At 45.5% G+C, this 18,714-nt stretch overlaps 1 protein-coding gene across 1 annotated transcript; it reads right to left on the reverse strand.

Moving 5' to 3' along the window:
- Positions 1-3,088: 3,088 nt before the first annotated feature.
- Positions 3,089-5,378, reverse strand: FZD2 (frizzled class receptor 2). The gene has a single exon (XM_030221830.1). The coding sequence runs from the start codon at positions 5,146-5,148 to the stop codon at positions 3,496-3,498; it is 1,653 nt and encodes a 550-aa protein (XP_030077690.1). The 5' UTR covers positions 5,149-5,378; the 3' UTR covers positions 3,089-3,495.
- Positions 5,379-18,714: the final 13,336 nt, after the last annotated feature.

Here is an 18,714-nt window from a genome sequence, read left to right on the forward strand (position 1 = left end):
AAAGGCATACGAGCATTTTAAAAGTTAATTTCAGAAACCACATGGGGAGGAGGGTGAGCAGCTAGGGAGATATTGAAATTTCCTTTTGTCCAGCCTAAGTATTCCAAATTTCTCCCATAAATTTTTAAGGCATGAAAATGTTTTGCACACATTTAAATGGTTTGACAAAACAAAAACCCTGGCCTGCATTAGTTAAGCTCACTTGTGTAACTCTAAAAAAACCCCCAAAAAATCTTTGCAGATTCTGAGAAACGTATTTCATATTGCTGTTTTCCACAACAACAAAGAGGCTGGTGGCACTTAGACTAACCAGTTCATTGAAGCATGAGGTTAGGAGAACAAATGGTCAGAGGCATGAAATTAGTTCAGGAGGCGGGTACATACAGATAAAGGGTTATGTGGAGGTGATGAGAGTGCAGGACTGCTCTTCAGTGTCTCCCCTGTATCCTACCCCCCATCTCACACCCACTCCAGCTTCATGTGTATTTGCCCACCTCCTGACCAAGGGGCCTCTTGTCCACTAAACCTTCATGCCTCCAGAAATTGGTTAGTCTATAAAACGCCACTGGCTTTTTTGTAGTTTTTGCTGCTGTAAACTAACAAGGCTTCTTCCCCTCTGGGCGTTTTTATTTTCTGTTTCCTAAAACGTCCATTTTTTTCTCAGAAATTATTTTTTTAGTGAAAGCTGTCTTCTCCAGTTCCCCTCCCCCACCCCAAACACCACTTATATATATATATATTTTAACCTATTGACAAAACCTGGGAAATTTAAAAAGTACAATGATGAAATGAAAGACCACTTCCATAAAAATGTTCCCCAAAACAACCATTTTTTAAACAAGAGTACCAATTCTTTGTTTAACATTGAAAATGCTTTTAGAAAGAGGCGAATATAATTTCAAAAATAAAATCCTGTGTTAATGGCATTCCCACACATTAAAAAATGTTTTTGGGTTTACTATTTAACATTAAATCATTTAGGTTTAGAAATCTCATTCTTTGTAGAGATATACGTTTTCAATCTTAAGAGCAGAAATGAATGGGTGCAGTTACCTGGGACCAGAGAAAAATCAGCTTCTTAATATGTTCTGCGTCTGGCTCACTTTAATAACACTTTCATAAAGTGTTTGTCCTACCTTAGTCTTAGAATAAAATCCGTTCAAATTCCACTTAACATTCTTTTCTTTCGAAATGGAAAAGACAGTGGTGACTATTTCCAGCCCCTTTAATGGACTGTGCAGACTGAAACATCTCATAAAAGTTAAAATCCCAAACTCCCCTCAGCCTTTGAAAAGTTTCTGTCCTTAAATGTGTCACCAGGGCATGTTTACACTGGTGCAAAACTGGAGAGCTTATAAAAGTGACAGGAAAAGGAGGTGAGGGGGTGGATTATAAAACAGATACATGCAGGGTGAGTGTCTACAGACTGCAATCCTGGTAAGCAAATCGACTTTCCTTGATGAAAACCTCTCCTAGACAGGAAGGAAAGAAGAACAGAAAACAGAAGGAAAGCAGCAATTTTGTGTGAAACACCAGCGCTTAGAAGCTGTCACCCACTAGGTTCTAGTCCAGGTCAATTTTATTCTAAAGGCCAATTCAAAAGTTAAAATGTTAGCTATAGCCCCATCATGTTCATCCACTTCTTCCACGGCTAAATGAATCCTGCTAAAGAGTGGTTTGTTGTAGGGCTAATTTCCGAGCTAACCGTTTAAATGTGGTTTACAGCAGCCAAAACTAGAGCCCTCAAAACAGTTAACTGTGGGAATTAAAGGCACTTTTTAAAAAAATATGGTTTTTTTTTCGTTCTTTGGAGTTTCTAAATGTTTAAGTTCTGAAATCTATTTTTGCATTTGGCAATTTTTATCCATGATGCCCCATATTTTATTCTTTTACTCAAGTGCACGTGCAATTCCTTCCAAATCCAAAGCGAAGTTGGCTTACTAGTTACAAAATTGTATTTTGGATCTCCCAAGATAAAAGCTTCCAGCCTGAACAGGGCGTTTAATTGACTCTTTATAGACACAGGCATAATCTAGTGGATCTGTAAATAAAAACATACACATCCCACTATGTACTTGGGCCTGAATTGCTGGCATTTTCTGAAGTGTAGTACTGGCTAGTTAGTTTGTGATGTTACAGAAGGTGACAGGCCTTCTCTTCTGCAGCACACTGGGGAACATACAAAAATTGTAATTCTAAAATAGTTCTTTTGCCAATTCGATACTAAAAATCACATTTATGTTAAATATACCAATACAAAAGGCTTACAATGCAATACCTACTCATTTTGGCAAAGTAAGAATAGGTGGAGCTCACATAAAAATATGGTTTATTTCAAGGGGGAGAAAACCAATATAGAAACATTCTGTTGAATTTCAAATACAGTACCAAGGAGTTTGGGGGTCACATAAACTGTACCGGATAAACCTAAAGATATCAGAAGAATCTTCCAATTTAGCAGTTTAAAAAGACACTTTTTTGCAAGTTATAATTTTCTCAACAAACTTTTTTCTTCCTCGTCCTTTTCCATTTTAAATTCTTTGCTTCTCTCAAAACTAAATGGGTGAGGAATGACTTCACCCCCCTCCCTAAGGTCACTTAAAAAGTATTTTCGTTTTAGACTTGCTGGTAGAAGTACAAAATCAAGCTTGTAGTTTAAAATTAAAAAAAAAAAAAAAAAAGTTAGACTAAATCGGAGCACAAAAATATATTCTGATGCAAGAAGAGACAAGACATAGTAACACTGAACTAGAAACAAGAGAAAAATCAAATTTATAAGGGTAGCTTTCCTAAAGTGGACCTTGGATCTAAAAAGATGTGCATACTTCACTATTCCAATCTGGGGTTCTTGTTTTTATTCTTAAACACGTATTAAAAAGATTGAAATCCATATGCCTGTCCATAAAAATTCCTCGATGGGATAAGAGTTTTTAAAAATAACCTTTACAGATTCTTTACAAAAATGTCTCCCTTCTCTCGTTGCAGATTCAACCGATCCGAGCCTTTTCCTGGGACTTCGGATATATTTCCAGAGAGAAAGACAAAAAAAAAAAGTGGGGGGGGGGGGGGGGGGGGGGGGAATTATGTATCCTCTAAGTCTGCCCCTGACGCGGAGTCGCTTTCAATAATTATCTTCACATCGGGAAAAAAGATTACAGTTCTGGCATTTATAGGAGTTGAACTACAGCTGGCCAATACAAACAGCCTTTAAGTCTCTATGGCTCCTTTTAGACGGACTGCTTGGCCAAGTCAGTGAAAAAAAAGAAAACCGTCCCAGATTTTAAAAGTTGGGTAGGGGGGAAGAAAAAAAAAATCCCCTTTTCCAGCTCTTCTGGATTTCATTGGTCTCTTTAAATATAAATATATAAATCAATTTACAAATGCTATTTACAACGTTTAATTACACTTTTAAAAGTTAATAACACCTAAAACAAAATAGTTTAGATTTATATATATATATATGTAAAAAGAAAGTCGGTGTTTTTTTGTTGCCCCTCACACTGTGGTCTCTCCGTGTTTGCTGTTAGTAAGCCTGGTGTAAAATTTCCTCCACGAGTGCAGAGTCTTCCCGGACCAGATCCAAAATCCCGAGGTGATGCCCACAATCAGAGTCATGAGGTATTTGATCATGTACACCGTGAAGTCCGGAGTCATGCGGGGGGTGTACTGGAGAGGGCAGGGGATGGCCAAGCTTTTGCAGTTCTGGCTGATCCAGCTCTTCAGCCAGTGCTCCCGGAACGCTTGCTCGTAGAAGTAACAGGCGATCACGATGGTGGCCGGAACGGTGTAGAGGACGCTGAACACCCCGATCCTCACCATCAGCCTCTCCAGCTTCTCCGTCTTGGTGCCGTCGTGTTTCATGATGGTTCGGATCCGGAACAGGGACACGAATCCGGCCAGGAGGAAAGAGGTGCCGATGAACAGGTAGACGAACAGGGGCGCCAGGACGAAGCCCCTCAGAGGGTGGATGTTGTTGAGCCCCACGAAGCAGACGCCGCTCAGCAGGTCTCCGTCGATCTGGCCCATGGCCAGGATGGTGATGGTCTTCACCGCGGGGACCGCCCAGGCCGCCAGGTGGAAATACTGCGAGTTGGCCTCGATGGCTTCGTGGCCCCATTTCATGCCCGCGGCCAGGAACCAGGTCAAGGACAGGATGACCCACCAGATGGAGCTGGCCATGCTGAAAAAGTAGAGCATCATGAAAAGGATGGTGCAACCCTCTTTCTTCGTGCCTTGCACCACGGTCTTGTAGCCGTCGTCCGAAAAGCGCTCGTTACACACCACCCTGTCCTCCAAGACGAACCCGGCGATATAAGCCACTGACACCATGGTGTAGCAGCCCGACAGGAAGATAATGGGCCTCTCGGGGTAGCGGAATCTCTGCATGTCCACCAGGTAAGTCGTCACCGTGAAGAAAGTAGACGCGCAACACAGCACGGACCAGATGAGGATCCAGAGACGCGCAAACTTGATCTCTTCTTGGCTGAAGAACATGTAGCCGTCGCTTTTGGCCGGTTCGCAGGGGGCTGCGCAGTCCTTCTCCCCCAGGAACCTGTAGTTCAGGTAGGCAGGCACCTTGAGCACCCGGGGGCAATGGAAAGGGTGGTCCGAGGTGGCGTACTTGGGAGGCCCAACGGTGCCTACCCCGTAGAGCGGAGTGGTGGTGGGCAGCAAAGCCGGGGCGCCGTCTTCCGAGTGGTTCTGGCCCACGCAGATCTGCTCGGCTCCGTGCCTGGGGAATTTCTCACACTTGAGGCTGTCGGGCCACTGGAAGCCGAACTTGTTCATCAGAGCCTCGCAGCCCTGCCGTGCCCGCTCGCAAATGGACCGGCAGGGGGGGATGGCCTGCTCCAGGACCGTGCATACCGGGGCGTACATGGAGCACAGGAAGAACTTGAGCTCCGGGGAGCACTGCACTTTCACCAGCGGGTAGAACTGGTGCACCTCCAGGCCGGCGTCCTCCTGGTTGGTGTGGCCCAGCAGGTTGGGCATGATGGTCTGGTTGTAGGCGATGTCCGTGCACAAAGGAATGGAGATGGGCTGGCAAAAGCCGTGGTCCGGAATGGAGATGCCTTTTTCCCCCTGGAACTGGCCCCGGCCAAGCGCCCAAAAGTTCAGGCAAAGCAGCAAAACGCCAGGGAGAGGCATGGTGGGCAGATCGGAGCAAGAAAAGAAACCAAATCCGTGCAGAAGAAAGTTTTCGGGGAGATGAGGTCACAGGCGCCAAACCCCAACCATTTGGCTGAGAGATCGCAATCGGAGCAAAAGTGAAGTCGCTGCTCCGCTTCTTCTCGTGCCGGACTCGCCACCTCTTCTTTGTGCAGCTTTACGGAATCCACTGTACCCAGCAGCTCCCAAAAGTCCGTTTCAAGGTGGCCCCCCCCCCTCCCCAAGCCATCAGCAGCTCGGCTCCGGGACGCCTTGAAACTGCCTCTCTGCTCTGAGCCTCGTCCCCTAAATTTCCGGCTGACCAATCAGATTCAAACCCGGGGACCAGCCCCGAGGGCACGATTGGTCAACCACAATATAATAAGATCGTGAACCAGATGCCAAAAAAAAAAAAAATCCTTTCACCTCTCTTTTTGCTGGTTCTCGAGAAAATCTCTCTCTCTCTTTGTTGTTTTAAGAGTTTGGTTTTAATTTGTAGATTTCGGATTCCCCAACATTTGTTTCATGCACTTTTAAAAACTTTGGCGCGCAGGCAAGCAGTCAACTATTTGCAAATAGTTCTGCTAATAAGTTGCAGAAAAAAAAAGTCGAAGTAAATTGTTGCTTAAGAAGTGAAAGGACCGTATTTTGTGATGAATAAAAAAAACAGTTTTCCTTGCTTCTTTTCTGATGCCGCCCTTTCCCCATCCCCCCGGCTTTTCCTCCTGAGTGTAGAATTACCACCAGACGGGACTTCCTTAAATAGCTTCCTCCAAGTGTAAAAGAAATACAATTGCATTACACAGAGATCGTCTTAGCTTGCTCTCAATGGAAATTCTGTAGAAATGCCTTTTCCCTTTCCCAATATTCTTAACAAAAGGAGCCTAATAGGCAGTAGAAGAAAAAAAATTTCAATCTCGCGTAACTTTCAAGTCCAGAAAGCGCATTTGAAGCCAAGTCTACCCCTGCTAAACCCTAGTGAAATGGCATTGCAGGCTCTTTAAAAGGTTACTTACAATCGAGTAATTGGCCTTTTTTCCCTAACAAAAGATTCCATTATGACCCCTTTTCTTTGGTGCCACCTCAAAGTGCGAACATTCTTTCGCCAATTGCTGTAAGCAGGTTTAAGATCCTTTTATTTACTTATTTGGTTTCTTGCAGGGGTGTGTTGGGGGTATTTTTAGAAGGCTGCATCTCGGTGCTATGCTACTTCAAAGGTAAACCTAGACTGTGGCAGCCCAAAGTTTAGACACATTAACAAGTGGGTATTAAACTAAGGGTTAATGGCTTCCATCAAGAAAAGAAAAGAAAAAGGGGAGGGAAGAATGTGCTAATTTTTGTTTTACAGAGAAAGGCTGAGGCCCCCATGCTTAAAACTCTGGTGCTTTTCCCAAAAGTGCCATAAAACTACCGCTGGAATGGCGCAGAACAACGCCCAAATGCTCAGTGCTAATGAGATGCAAATATAGGCGCGCTCATAGCACCGAGCATTAGGGAGTTCAGGAAGGATTGTGCTTGGCGCACGTGCAGAAGAGTTCTGCAGTAAGCTGGGCTCCTGTACACACTCGCCAGGTAAATGTGAAGCACACATTGACGTCTGTTTTCTGCAGCCTAAATATAAGCATTTTACATTTTTTACAGATGCCACTGTGTGTTTTCACTTTGGGCATTTTATATATTTTTTTAGATTGGGTGCTTTCAAATTTAGATGCAGGAAACAGATGCAAATGTGTGCTTTATTTATTTAGATTTTGCTCACACCTTTTTCAGTAGTAGCTCAGGGTGAGTTACAGTCAGGTACACTAGATATTTCTCTGTCCCAGGAGAGCTCACAATCTAAGGCCCTCATGATCAAACGCCCCACGCTGTTCCAAACAGAGCTCTAAAAATACCGCTGGAACAGCGCGGGGCTTTACTGCATGGATGATCAAAGATAATGCATGCAAATTTAAGCAGCGCAATTATCTTTAATTATCATGTAAAAGCACGGGCGAATTGTGCCGAGCATGCGCTCAGCACTATCCTCCCGCACTTGTTTGACAGGTCTGGGCTGTCAAAAGCCCAAACCTGTCAAACACCCTGCCCTGAGGCCCGAACAATGGGGGCTGGAGGTCCGGTGGGTCTCCAGCCCCCCCAAACCCCCAGAAAATGTCAAGTGGCCGCCGCCAACCAAACCCTCTCCCACCTTCCCACCCAGCGACGGGGGGGGGGGGGGGGGGGGCTGGAGGTCTGGTGGACCTCCAGCCCACCCCAATTTCCCCCCCCCCCCAGCGTTGTCCTTCCAATCCCTGGTGGTCCATGAGGATAAGTAGAAGTAGTACTAATAGAAGTAGTGACAACCCCCCTCCCGGCCTCCCTACCTTTAGTTGGAGGAGGGACGCAGCCTGCCTCCCTCCTCTTCCAGTTGACACCACCGCAAAATGGCGGCGCCCAGCCCCGCCCATTGCATCCTGGGATGCGCTGGGCGGGGCTACAGACCATGTAAGGGAGCGATTCCCTTACATGGTCTGTAGCCCCACCCAGCGCATCCCAGGATGCAATGGGCAGGGCAGGGCTAGGCACCGCCATTTTGCGGTGGCGTCGACTGGAAGAGGAGGGAGGCAGGCTGCGTCCCTCCTCCAACTAAAGGTAGGGAGGCAGGGAGGGGGGTTGTCACTACTTCTATTAGTACTACTTCTACTTATCCTCATGGACCACCAGGGATTGGAAGGACAACGCTTGGGGGGGGGAGTTGGGGTGGGCTGAGGTCCACCAGACCTCCAGCCCCCCCCCCCTCGCTGGGTGAGAGGGTGGGAGAGGGTTTGGCTGGCGGTGGCCACTTGATACTTTCTGGGAGTTTGGGGGGGCTGGAGACCCACCAGATCTCCAGCCCTCCCTGAACATGGGGGTGGGTGGGATCGTTGGGGGTACCGGAGGTCCACTGGACCTCCAGCCCCTTGTTCGCGTTTGCTTTGGGGGGGGGGGGAACAGGGGCCTGCCAGCATGCAACTGCATGCTGGACAGGGCTCACCATTCCTCCCCAATGATCGGCAAACTCTAACGCCAGCTCGGAGCTGGTGTTGAGTTTGCCGCGGCCAAGGACCCAATCTTTGGCACGCTGGACGCTGATCATTGGGGATGAATGTGTTAAGCGCTGATTAGCATGCATTTGCAAGCTACTTGCGCTAAGAGCCCTGTTCAGCATGCATTTGCATGCTACTTGCGCTATGAGCCCTCGAGTGCGTTGTTTCACAAGCTCAAAGGCTCTGATCATGCGTCAGCAGCAAACTCTGGTGCTAGTATGGGGTTAACAGCCTCTAGCGTCGGAGTTTGCTTTTGATCATGAGGGCCTAAGTTTGTACCTGAGGCAATGGAGGGTTAAGTGACTTGCCCAAGATCACAAGGAGCAGCCGTGGGATTTGAACCAGCCACCTTGGGATTACAAGACTGGTGCTCTAACCAGGGGCGTAGGCCCACCCAGGAATGGTGCACCCCGAGTCGCAATAAGAGACCCCGCGTGGCATTCCTCCTTCCCTCCCTCGCCCGACCGTCAGACCTCCTCCGCTCCTCCTCCGTTCCCCCCTCAGTTCCGTTCGTCCGTCCGCCGCCCCCCCCCCCACCACGCAAATGTTTTTAACCTGTCCTTTTTGTTTCAGTAGCAGCGACCGACATGAAGACACTGCTTCAAGTTTTCCCTTTCCTCTTCACTCAGTGTCCGTCCCGCCTTTACGATGACGTATTTCCTGTTTCCGCGAAGGCGGGACGAACACTGTGTGAACAGGAAAGGGAGAACTTGAAGCTGGCAAGCGTTGCAGTGCCTTCACGTCGCTCGCTGCTACTGAAAGAAAAAGGCCAGGTTTGTGTGCGGGGGGACGGAGAGGACTCGGAGGGCTTTTGGGGAGCTGAGGGAGGGCAGGGAGACTCGCTGGCCATGGGTGGGAGGGGAGGGGGGAACGGAGAGGATTTGGAGGGCTTTTGGGGAACTTAGGGAGGGCAGGGAGACTCGCTGGCCATGGGTGGGATGGGAGGGGAGGGGGGGAACGGAGAGGACTCGGAGGGCTTTTGGGGAACTGAGGGAGGGCAGAGAGACTCGCTGGCCATGGGTGGGAGGGGAGGGGGGAACGGAGAGGACTCGGAGGGCTTTTGGGGAATTGAGGGAGGGCAGGGAGACTCGCTGGCCATGGGTGGGAGGGGAGGGGGGAATGGAGAGGATTCGGAGGGCTTTTGGGGAGCTGAGGGAGGGCAGGGAGACTCGCTGGACATGGAGAGGAGGGCGGGGGGGGGAGAACATTGCTGGAGGGAAGGGGACAGAGGAAATTGCTGGACATCAGGAGATGGATGGATGGAGGGGAGAGAGGAAATTGCTGGACATGGATGAGGAGAGGGGAGGGGAGGGCAGGGGGAGAAAACATAAGGACACAGGAGGATGGTGGACATGGTGAGTGAAAAAATATCAAATAGAAAGAAGACACTGCATAAAACAGAAGACACTGGGACCAACGCGAATAGAAAAACTAAATGATCAGACAGCAAAGGTAGAAAACATTTTTTAATTCAGAATTTATTAATTGGAATATGTCAGCTTTTGGAAATGTGCATCTGTGATATTTTGCATGTAAGTTTCAGTTTTTCTAGTATTGCTGCAGCTGAGTCTGACTTCTTGAGGTAACTTTCCAGTTCAGAAACTTGCCTTCATATCTGTTGTGTCATGTGTTTTTCATGTGTGATCAAGGTGCAGTATTCTGCTAGCGTGTAGTATTTGCAGCCTTTTTTGTTTTGCTTTGTTTTGTTTTTTGTTTCACTAGGTTGTGTACTGGTGTTTTAGAGCCCGGTGTAATTATAGTGCTGCCTTTCCATGCATAAGGTTGTAGCTCGTCCTGTCCTTGGAATTAGTGCTGTTATGGTTTGGTAAGGTTATAAGTGTGTTTTTGCACAAGTTTGTGTATAGTGTTTTGCAGTGGAGAATTTGTGTATTGGCCTTACTAAGGTGGCACCAAAACATCAGAAAGGGTGTAGAGCCTAAATCATGACACATTACCTCTTGAAGGATCTATATATGGTCGTTAATAAAAGGAGCTCATTGTGAACACTATCCACCCTAAAAAGGTGTTTTGTGGCTGTACATGAGAATTGTGATATGATCCCTTGTTTCATATTGTTGACGGTCTGTGATGTTGTCCGTATGGGTGGTATATTGGTGTATTAGGTTCTGCCCAGTGTAATACTTATGGTACAGTAAGGTTCTGAGTGTGTTTTTGCACAAATTTGTGCATAGTGTTTTGCAGTTGAGCGATTGTCGCTTTGATTGATGCTTTGAGCAACCACTTTATTCTTTGACATATGATACATACCTAATATCTAAAATTCTTTGACATATGATACATATCTAATATCTAAATTTATTTAAAGGTATTAATTGTCAGTGGGGTGGAGCTAGGGAGAGGTGCCAGACCGTAGACTGGAGGCGGGGAAGGAAGAAAAGTGCTGGACCGATTGGTATTAATTGCCTTTGGAGAAAGTCTTCAGCTAACAAAGCTTGAGGATCCTCATTAGCTAAAGTATTTATATTTTGAGGTGGAGGTATGGCGGAGCAGTGATAATTTTGTGCCCACCCACTTTAGGCTCAGGCCCACCCAAAATTGGCTGTCTGGCTATGCCACTGGCTCTAACCACTTGGCCACTGCTCCATTCCGCTCCATTCCCTTCACTTGGGTTTGCTGTTTCTCATAAGGGCTTGCATGGGCTGCCTTCTGTTTCCAAAAGCAATCAAAACCGGTACATAGTACCTTGTGTTATTTCTTATTTATATAATCTTATATTTTTTTTACTTAACATTTTTATTGAGGTTTTGTTAATCATTCAAACAGTAATACAATCCCTGTCTCTCTTTCTAAATATCAACGTTGCCCTTAAGGTTTCTGCATCAAATAGCTTAAAATGTGTCCAGAATATCTTAAAGACAGAATAAGATTAATATATTCATCTAGATGAGACAGTGGTGTAAAACTAGAGCAGCAGAGCTGAAAGATCAGTGTAAAGCTCCACAAAAACAGTATAACCTTAAAGTGAAATTGGCCAAGAAAAATGTATTTTCGGACATGATTAATGAAAGTGATAATAAACCTGCTCAAATGTTCTCTTTAGTGAGAAAGTTAACAAATTAAGGAGCCATTTTACAAACAGGCGATAAGCCCAATACTTACTAAAAGGGCCTCACAATGAGGAATATTGTGCCCAACAAAATACTAGATAAGAATCTCCCAGAACAATATTTCAAGACCAAAGTAATGAATCTGCAAACTACTTGTCTAAAGACAACAGTTAGCGTAGAACAAGCTCCCAATGACTTAAATGGGAAATTGTCAGCTTTGCATTTGTCTGAGTTTCGAGTCTGGTCTTTGACTTCCTTAGAGAGGTTGGTTCAGCAAAATATCCATGTGTTCAAATAGACCCTGTCCCCTTATCTTGTTTAAGATGACCAGACATAGACTGACTCCAATTTTGCTTTTAATGGTAAATAATAGTTTACAGGGAGGTTTTGTTCCTGATTGTTGGAAGCTCGCTAGCGGCGTCCGGTTCTTAAGGGGATTTCCTTGGACCCTGGCACTGTGCAGAACTATAATTTTTGCATTCAAGACCCCTTACTAATTTCGTAGCCGCCCTCTGGACCGACTCCATCCTGTTTATATCTTTCCATTAGTGCGGTCTCCAGAACTGCACACAGTACTCCAAATGGGGCCTCACTAGAGACTTATACAACGGCACTGTCACCTCCTTTTTCCTACTGGTCATGCCTCTCTTTATGAACCCAGGCATCCTTCTGGCTTTGACCGTCACTATTTCTACCTGTTTGGAAGCTTTAAGGTCATTAGACACAATCACCCCAAGTCCCTCTCTTCCTTCTTACACTGAGGCACTACACCCCCCTATACTGTATCGTTCCCTTGGATTTTTGCGACCCAAGTGCATGACCCTGCATTTTTTGCGATTAAACCTTAGTTGCCAAATATCGGTCCATTCCTCCAGCTTCGCTAGGTCCTTCGCTAGATCTCTCTGAATTTTTTAACTACATAAAATTACCTAACAGAAAAGATGAAAACCATTCCAAAACCAATCCACTCAGTCCAATCGATTTTAAGCAATTAATCATTATCACATGATCTATGGTATCAAATGCTGCAGAGATATCTTGAGTAACAAAGAAAAATCACTTCCCTTTATTAAAATTTGTTCTAATGACATCCAAGAGAGAATTTAACAATGTCTCTGTGTCATGTTTAGTCCTAAATCCAAATGGATTTGGATCTAAAATATTATGCTGTTCAAGAAAATCTACCAACTTGTCATAGACCACTTTTTCTATTATTTTTGCAAGGAATGGTAAGGATGAAATAGGTCTATAGTTCTGCACTTGGATTTATATTTAAAGTTAGATTTTTAATTAAAGGTTTAACCACTGTTTTTTTAAAAAAGAGATTGGTATCAACCCTTCATCAAAGGATTTATTTATAATACAAGAGACACAGGTGGAAATTGAAGGATTAGGGGTAAGTATAGGAAATGGAAAGCTGGTATGTCGGTGAAAAGTGGAAAGAAAAGACTGAGGATAGGAGGAGAAGGAGGAATGGAATCTAACTATAGGGAGATGAGAGGCAGGTGAGAGAAATGAAGAAAACATGAAACAAAGATCAATGTTTGAGACAGATGTAAGGGAGGAAGACAGGAAGAGTGAAGAAACAGAAAATGGAAAATGAGATCCTGGAAAAGGATTTAAAAGAAAACCAACAAAAGGAAATGATAAAGAGAGAGCAAGTCCAACTGAACTGGAAAAATAAAATGGTCAGACAACAAAAGTACAAGACATTTATTTTCAATTTTTAGAGAATGAAATGTGTAAGTATGGAAAATGTGCATTTCTTGTAGTGTTCTGTACAGAAGAAAATGCATTTCTGTTTCTCCAGCTCACATAGTTTCATATTCTTTATTAGGGGATGCTCTCTTTTCCATGTGTAACTGAGGTGAGGGATTCTGTTAGCAGGTAGATTTTGTGTATGACTTATTCTCGTTTCAAAGTTGGAGGTGTCCTGGTGTTCTAGAATATTTACATTACTGACTTTCTTAGGTACAATTGATGCAGTTTGAGTTCTTGGACTTGGAATTGGTACGGTATGGTGAGTGTCCACTTGCAGGGTATATGTGTTACTTCACATAGTGTCTGACAATGGAGAGAGAGTGCTTGTGCTGGAGGGGGGGGGGGGGAGGAAAATTGAAGCCTCAAGAGGGTATGCCTGGAGGAATAGGAGAGTAAGAGAAAGAGAGTGACAGTGGGGAGGGGAAAATTGAAAGATAAGAGGGAAGGATGTGAAGAGGTGGAAGGAAAGTGATAAGAAGGGGAGATGGGAAGAAGAGGGAAGAGAGATGGAAATAGGTGAGAGGGAGGGTTAGGAGGGGAGGAAAGGAGAGAGGAGGGGGAGGAAGAAGCAGAAGCCTATCCAGACAGCAAACTTTGTGCGGCCTAGGGGCAGAATGTGTGGGCACAAAATGTCCTCTCAGCGCCTCTGCCCTTGCACCCCCCAATACTTCACCTCCAGCACCTGCAAAGACACTCAGCAGCAAAGAACACCATGCCACAAAGCCCTGCAGTCACTTCTCCTGCAGGTATGAAAACTGAGTATGTATGAGGTGCTGGCATCTGACAAGTTCAGGAACACTTGTTACTGAGCTGACTGCACAGCATGGCATTTTGGAGGCTGGGGGAGGTTTGCAGCTGGTGGGATTTGGGGATCTCTGAAAACTACAGTAAGGGTGCAGCACTGCTGTGTGGGCCACAGTCCAAAGTGGGTGGATTGTGGCCCACCTGTGGCTATGCCCCTGGGAAGAAAAGCTAAGTCAAAGTTGGGGAGGAGAAATGAGTGGGAAGGGGAAGAAAGAAGAAGGGAAAGGGTGGTATGGAGGAGGGAGAGGTGAAGAAAGAGATGAGGGAAAGAGGTGAAGAATGAGGAAATTATGGGGAGATAGAAAAGCGTGATTGAGTGGGGAAGAAGAGTGTGTGGGGGGGGGGGCGGGGGAGGTGATAAGTGTGTGTGAGGGAACAGGAAAGGAGGGAGAGAAGAATGGGAAAAGTACAGGTGAGGTAAAAACACAATAAAAAGGTTAAAAAAATAGAATCTATAACATAAGTGAGAAGAAATGAAAGCATTTATTTATCTCTGTGTAGCAGTACCTGTTACCTGGATAAATACCATTGACCTGGGCCATCCCAGGATTTTCAGCAGCATTATCCAGATAACTATCTGGATAACTTAGAAGAATGAAAAAGCTGTCCTAAATGATCTAGATAATAGCAGTGTCCACCGCAGTGCTGTGGCTCAAACCTAGAGAGAGACAGAGAGCCAACCAGAATTTTTCTTTAGGTACCATTAAATTCTTGTGGGGACAGGTAAGATTAGATTTCTGTCCCCCTGCAACTCTCTATGCAGAATCAGGAAAATAGGTCAGAACAGGGTGGGGCACAACATAGAGCAGGCTCCAGCAGATGGCCTGTGTGTATCCCTCCCTGGCACTGCTGATGACCTGGACAGAGAAACAATTTAAGGTGTATTTTTTTCCACACGGATTTTTCAGGCACCATATATAGAATCATAAGCACATAAGCACCGCCATACTGGGAAAAGACCAGGGGTCCATCAAGCCCAGCATCCTGTCTCCGACAGCGACCAATCCAGGCTTCAACAACCCGGCAACCCCCCCCCCCCCCCCACAAAAGAAATTAATAATGTTCAATGGACTTTTCCTTCAGGAATCTGTCCAAACCCCCCTTAAACTCCATAAGGCCAACTGCTGGCACTGCATTCTCAGGCAAGGAGTTCCAGAGTCCAACTACAGGCTGAGTAAAGAAAAACTTTCTTCTATTTGTTTTAAATCTACCATATTCTAGCTTCATCTTGTGTCTCCTGGTTTTGTTGTTGCTTGAAAGTGTAAACAATTGCATCACATCTGTCCTCTCTACTCCACTCATGATTTTTTTTTTGTTACATTTGTACCCCGCACTTTCCCACTCATGGCAGGCTCAATGCGGCTTACATGGGGCAATAGAGGGTTAAGTGACTTGCCCAGAGTCACAAGGAGCTGCCTGTGCCTGAAGTGGGAATCGAACTCAGTTCCCCAGGACCAAAGTCCACCACCCTAACCACTAGGCCACTCCTCCACTTTTGTAGACTTCTATCATATCACCCCTCAGCCACCTTTTCTCCAAGCTGAAGAGCCCTAACCTTCTCAGCCTTTCCTCATAGGGAAGTCCTTCCATTCCCTTTATCATTTTCGTCGCCCTTCTCTGCACCTTCTCCAATTCCTCTATATCTTTTTTGAGATGCGGCGATCAGACCTTAACACACATTTAGCCTCCAGTAACAGGCTACCACACAAATGCATTAAGGGGTTGTGCAGTAGTTTGCCTGTTACCACACACTATTGCATTTTTCTGACTTTTCCTCTGGGGGGGGGGGGGGGGGGGGGTGTGGCATGAGCAGAAAGCATTAGCCAGCTAGTGTGTTATACTTAGCACTCATTAACTGGCTAAAACAGAATTAATAGCAGCAATGATATCCAGTAGCTGTTCCTTAAAATCCTTTAATGAATCAAAAACAATCTTATAGTGAGTGGAAATACTAAGAGTCCAAAATATTTTTATATTAGTCCATTAACCCAAATGTTTTGCCACATAGGGCTAGATTCTATATATGGCATCTGAAAAATCCACACGGTAAAAAAAATACTCATAGGCATTTTCTCAAAAGTATGCCTAATTTTTTATTTATTTATTTATAAGCATTTTAATATACATAATATTCATTCAAGAATAATAATACACAATATGTGAAATATCATGACAAAATAAGGAAATAACAAAAACTTCTATCGTCCACAAGTTAAAGGAAAGATGATCCAAGAATTAGGAAAAGATAATCAAACTGTAAATACCAAGCTTATAAACATTTCTATTAAATCAAAGACCGCACCATGCCCTGTTGGCTTACTCCAAGCTGCTATACAGTGTTACATTCGGGTCTAAATTTTCGCAATAATACTCTCTTTACCTTTTAAGAAATTATCCAGCTGTTTGGGTTCAAAAAATTGATATTGTTTAGTGTGGAATAAAATCCTACACACACAAGGAAATTGCAAAAGAAAGTTTGCTCCCAGAGCAATTGCCCTAGAACGCAAAGCAAGAAATGACTTGCGTTGCTTTTGGGTTTCCCTAGACAAATCCGGGGAAAACCCTTACTTTTGAGCCCAAAAATAAAGAATTTAAGTGTCTTAAGGAAAGTCTGAGTACTGCAACTCTATCTAATTCTAAAGCGAAGGTCACCAGCAAAGTAGTTCTTTGCGTGACCACCTCCAAAGAAGATTCCAGGAAGGCCGTCAAATTCATTGCACTTTGAGAATTTAAATTTTCTGGAACCTGCCCAGTAATCTGAATATAATATGCCCTTGTAATTGATGGCAATGAGTTCTCGGGCATTCCCAAAATATCAAAAAGATATTTCTTAACCATTTGTACAGGAGAAAGAATTGGTGATTTTGGAAAGTTTATAATGCGCAGGTTAAGTCTCTTGGATTGATTTTCCAGATATTCCATGCGTCAAGAAGCAAAGTTCCTTTCTTTAATTAAGTATGCCTAAATTTTATAGAACCGACTTAAATTTCCATGCAGTATATAGAATATGCCGAGCGCCTCTCCATGTGACCAAATTTGATTGCATCCATTTAGGCCATGTTTTACTTGGTGTAAATCCTGACGCCTCGATTAGGTACAGAGCAGGTGTATTCTGTAATAATGCGCATAGATTTTTGAAATGCTCACGACCTGCCCAGTTCACACCCATAACCACGCTCCCTTTTCAACTATGCAGCTTGGAATTTATGGGCATCATGCTACAGAATACACTTAGCAAGTTGTGCGCGTAAATCTTACTTAACGTCAATTAGTACTGATAATTGTTAACATCCAATTAACAGCACTGATTAGCTGGTTAATCAATTAAGTTATGTGCACTGTTGTAGAATACACTTTCATTTCCACTCAGAAAGTAAGGAAGGGCAGGGCGGTGGGGGCGGTCTGCCCCGGGTGCACACTGCTGGAGGGTACAGAGAGCAGCCGCGCGCCTGTCAGCTCCACTAGTTCCCTGCTCCCTCTGCCCCGGAACAGGTTACTTCCTGTTCTGGGGCAGAGGGAGCAGGGAGCCAGTGGAGCCGACAGGTGCGCGGCTGCTCTCTGCACCCTCCAGTAGCCAAGAATGCACCCGGGGGGGGGGCTTGATGCGCCGGGAGAGGGGTGTCATTGCGCCAGGGGGGGTGTCATGCTGCACCCTGGGGGGACGGACGCTGCTGCACCTGGGGGGGGGGGGTGCGCAGCGGCGATCCGCCCCGGGTGGCAGCCGACCTAGGATCGCCACTGGGTGTGATATGTAGAATTTGGGGGATAGCGCCTGCTTCTAACGTGATTTAGAGTTTCTTTACCCTTGGGGACCTATTTTAAGTTTACATTAGGGGCTGAAGATCTTTATAAGTGCAGCAGCTGCCTAGGTGGAGTCTTTGTCCAATTTACATTTTAAAATTCTGACCCTGAAGCAAGCACTATAGGCTAGATTCTATATATGGTGTCTTAAAAATCATTGCCCCCCCCCCAAAAAAAAATATGCCTAGGCATATTCTATAAACTACGCTTAAAATTAGGCATGGTTTTATAGCAGGGGCGTAGCCGGAACGTCGGTGGGAGGGCGGTCCAGAGCCCGAGGTTAGGGGGCACATTTTAGGCTCCCCGCCATTGCTGACACTCCCCCCCCATTGCCGACAACCCCTCTGCCGCCACCACCAACTTGACCCCCCTGCCGACGACCCTCTCAACCCCCCTCCCGCCGCCAACCCTCCCCCGCCGTTGCCGTCGCCTACCCTTGCTGGCGGGGGACCCCAACCCCCGCCAGCCGAGGTTCTCTTCTTCCTTCGTTCTGTTTCTGAGTCTGATGTCCTGCACGTATGTGCAGGATGTAAGACTCAGAAACAGAACGAAGGAAGAAGAGGACCTCGGCTGGCGGGGGTTGGGGTCCCCCATCAGCAAAGGTAGGCGAAGACAGGGGAGGGTTGGCAGCGGGAGGGGGGGTCGAGAGGGTCGCGGGCAAGGGGTCCAGGGCCAAATCTATGGGGGCATAATTTATAGAAACACCGACAATCCGCCCATTCCACACCCCCTTTGCGGCAGTGCGCATTAGAATTTACACACATGACTTTATAGATAATGCTTAGCATGTTGTGCATGTAAGTTCTAATTAAAGCCAATTAGTGTCAATAATTGCTTGGCCATTGGTGCTGATTGGCTTGTTAAGATAATTAAGTTGCGCACGCAATACAGAATATGACCTGAATTGCCTGTCAATTCAAGTCACACTATATAGAATTTAGGGGTAGGTGCTGATGAGAAGAAATCCGCTGGAAGACGGAGAACTCAGAACGCCCCACGGTAGACAACAGTACAACAATAACAGTGGGAGGGCGACCAAGGATACCAGATACACTAACTGCTATTACCAC

The sequence above is a fragment of the Microcaecilia unicolor genome, chromosome 12 (genome assembly GCF_901765095.1).
Source record: "Microcaecilia unicolor chromosome 12, aMicUni1.1, whole genome shotgun sequence".
Lineage (NCBI taxonomy): Eukaryota > Metazoa > Chordata > Amphibia > Gymnophiona > Siphonopidae > Microcaecilia > Microcaecilia unicolor.

Excerpts from the sequence above, each read along its gene's own strand:
- FZD2 (XM_030221830.1), bottom strand. The coding sequence starts at position 5,148 with ATGCCTCTCCCTGGCGTTTTGCTGCTTTGCCTGAACTTTTGGGCGCTT.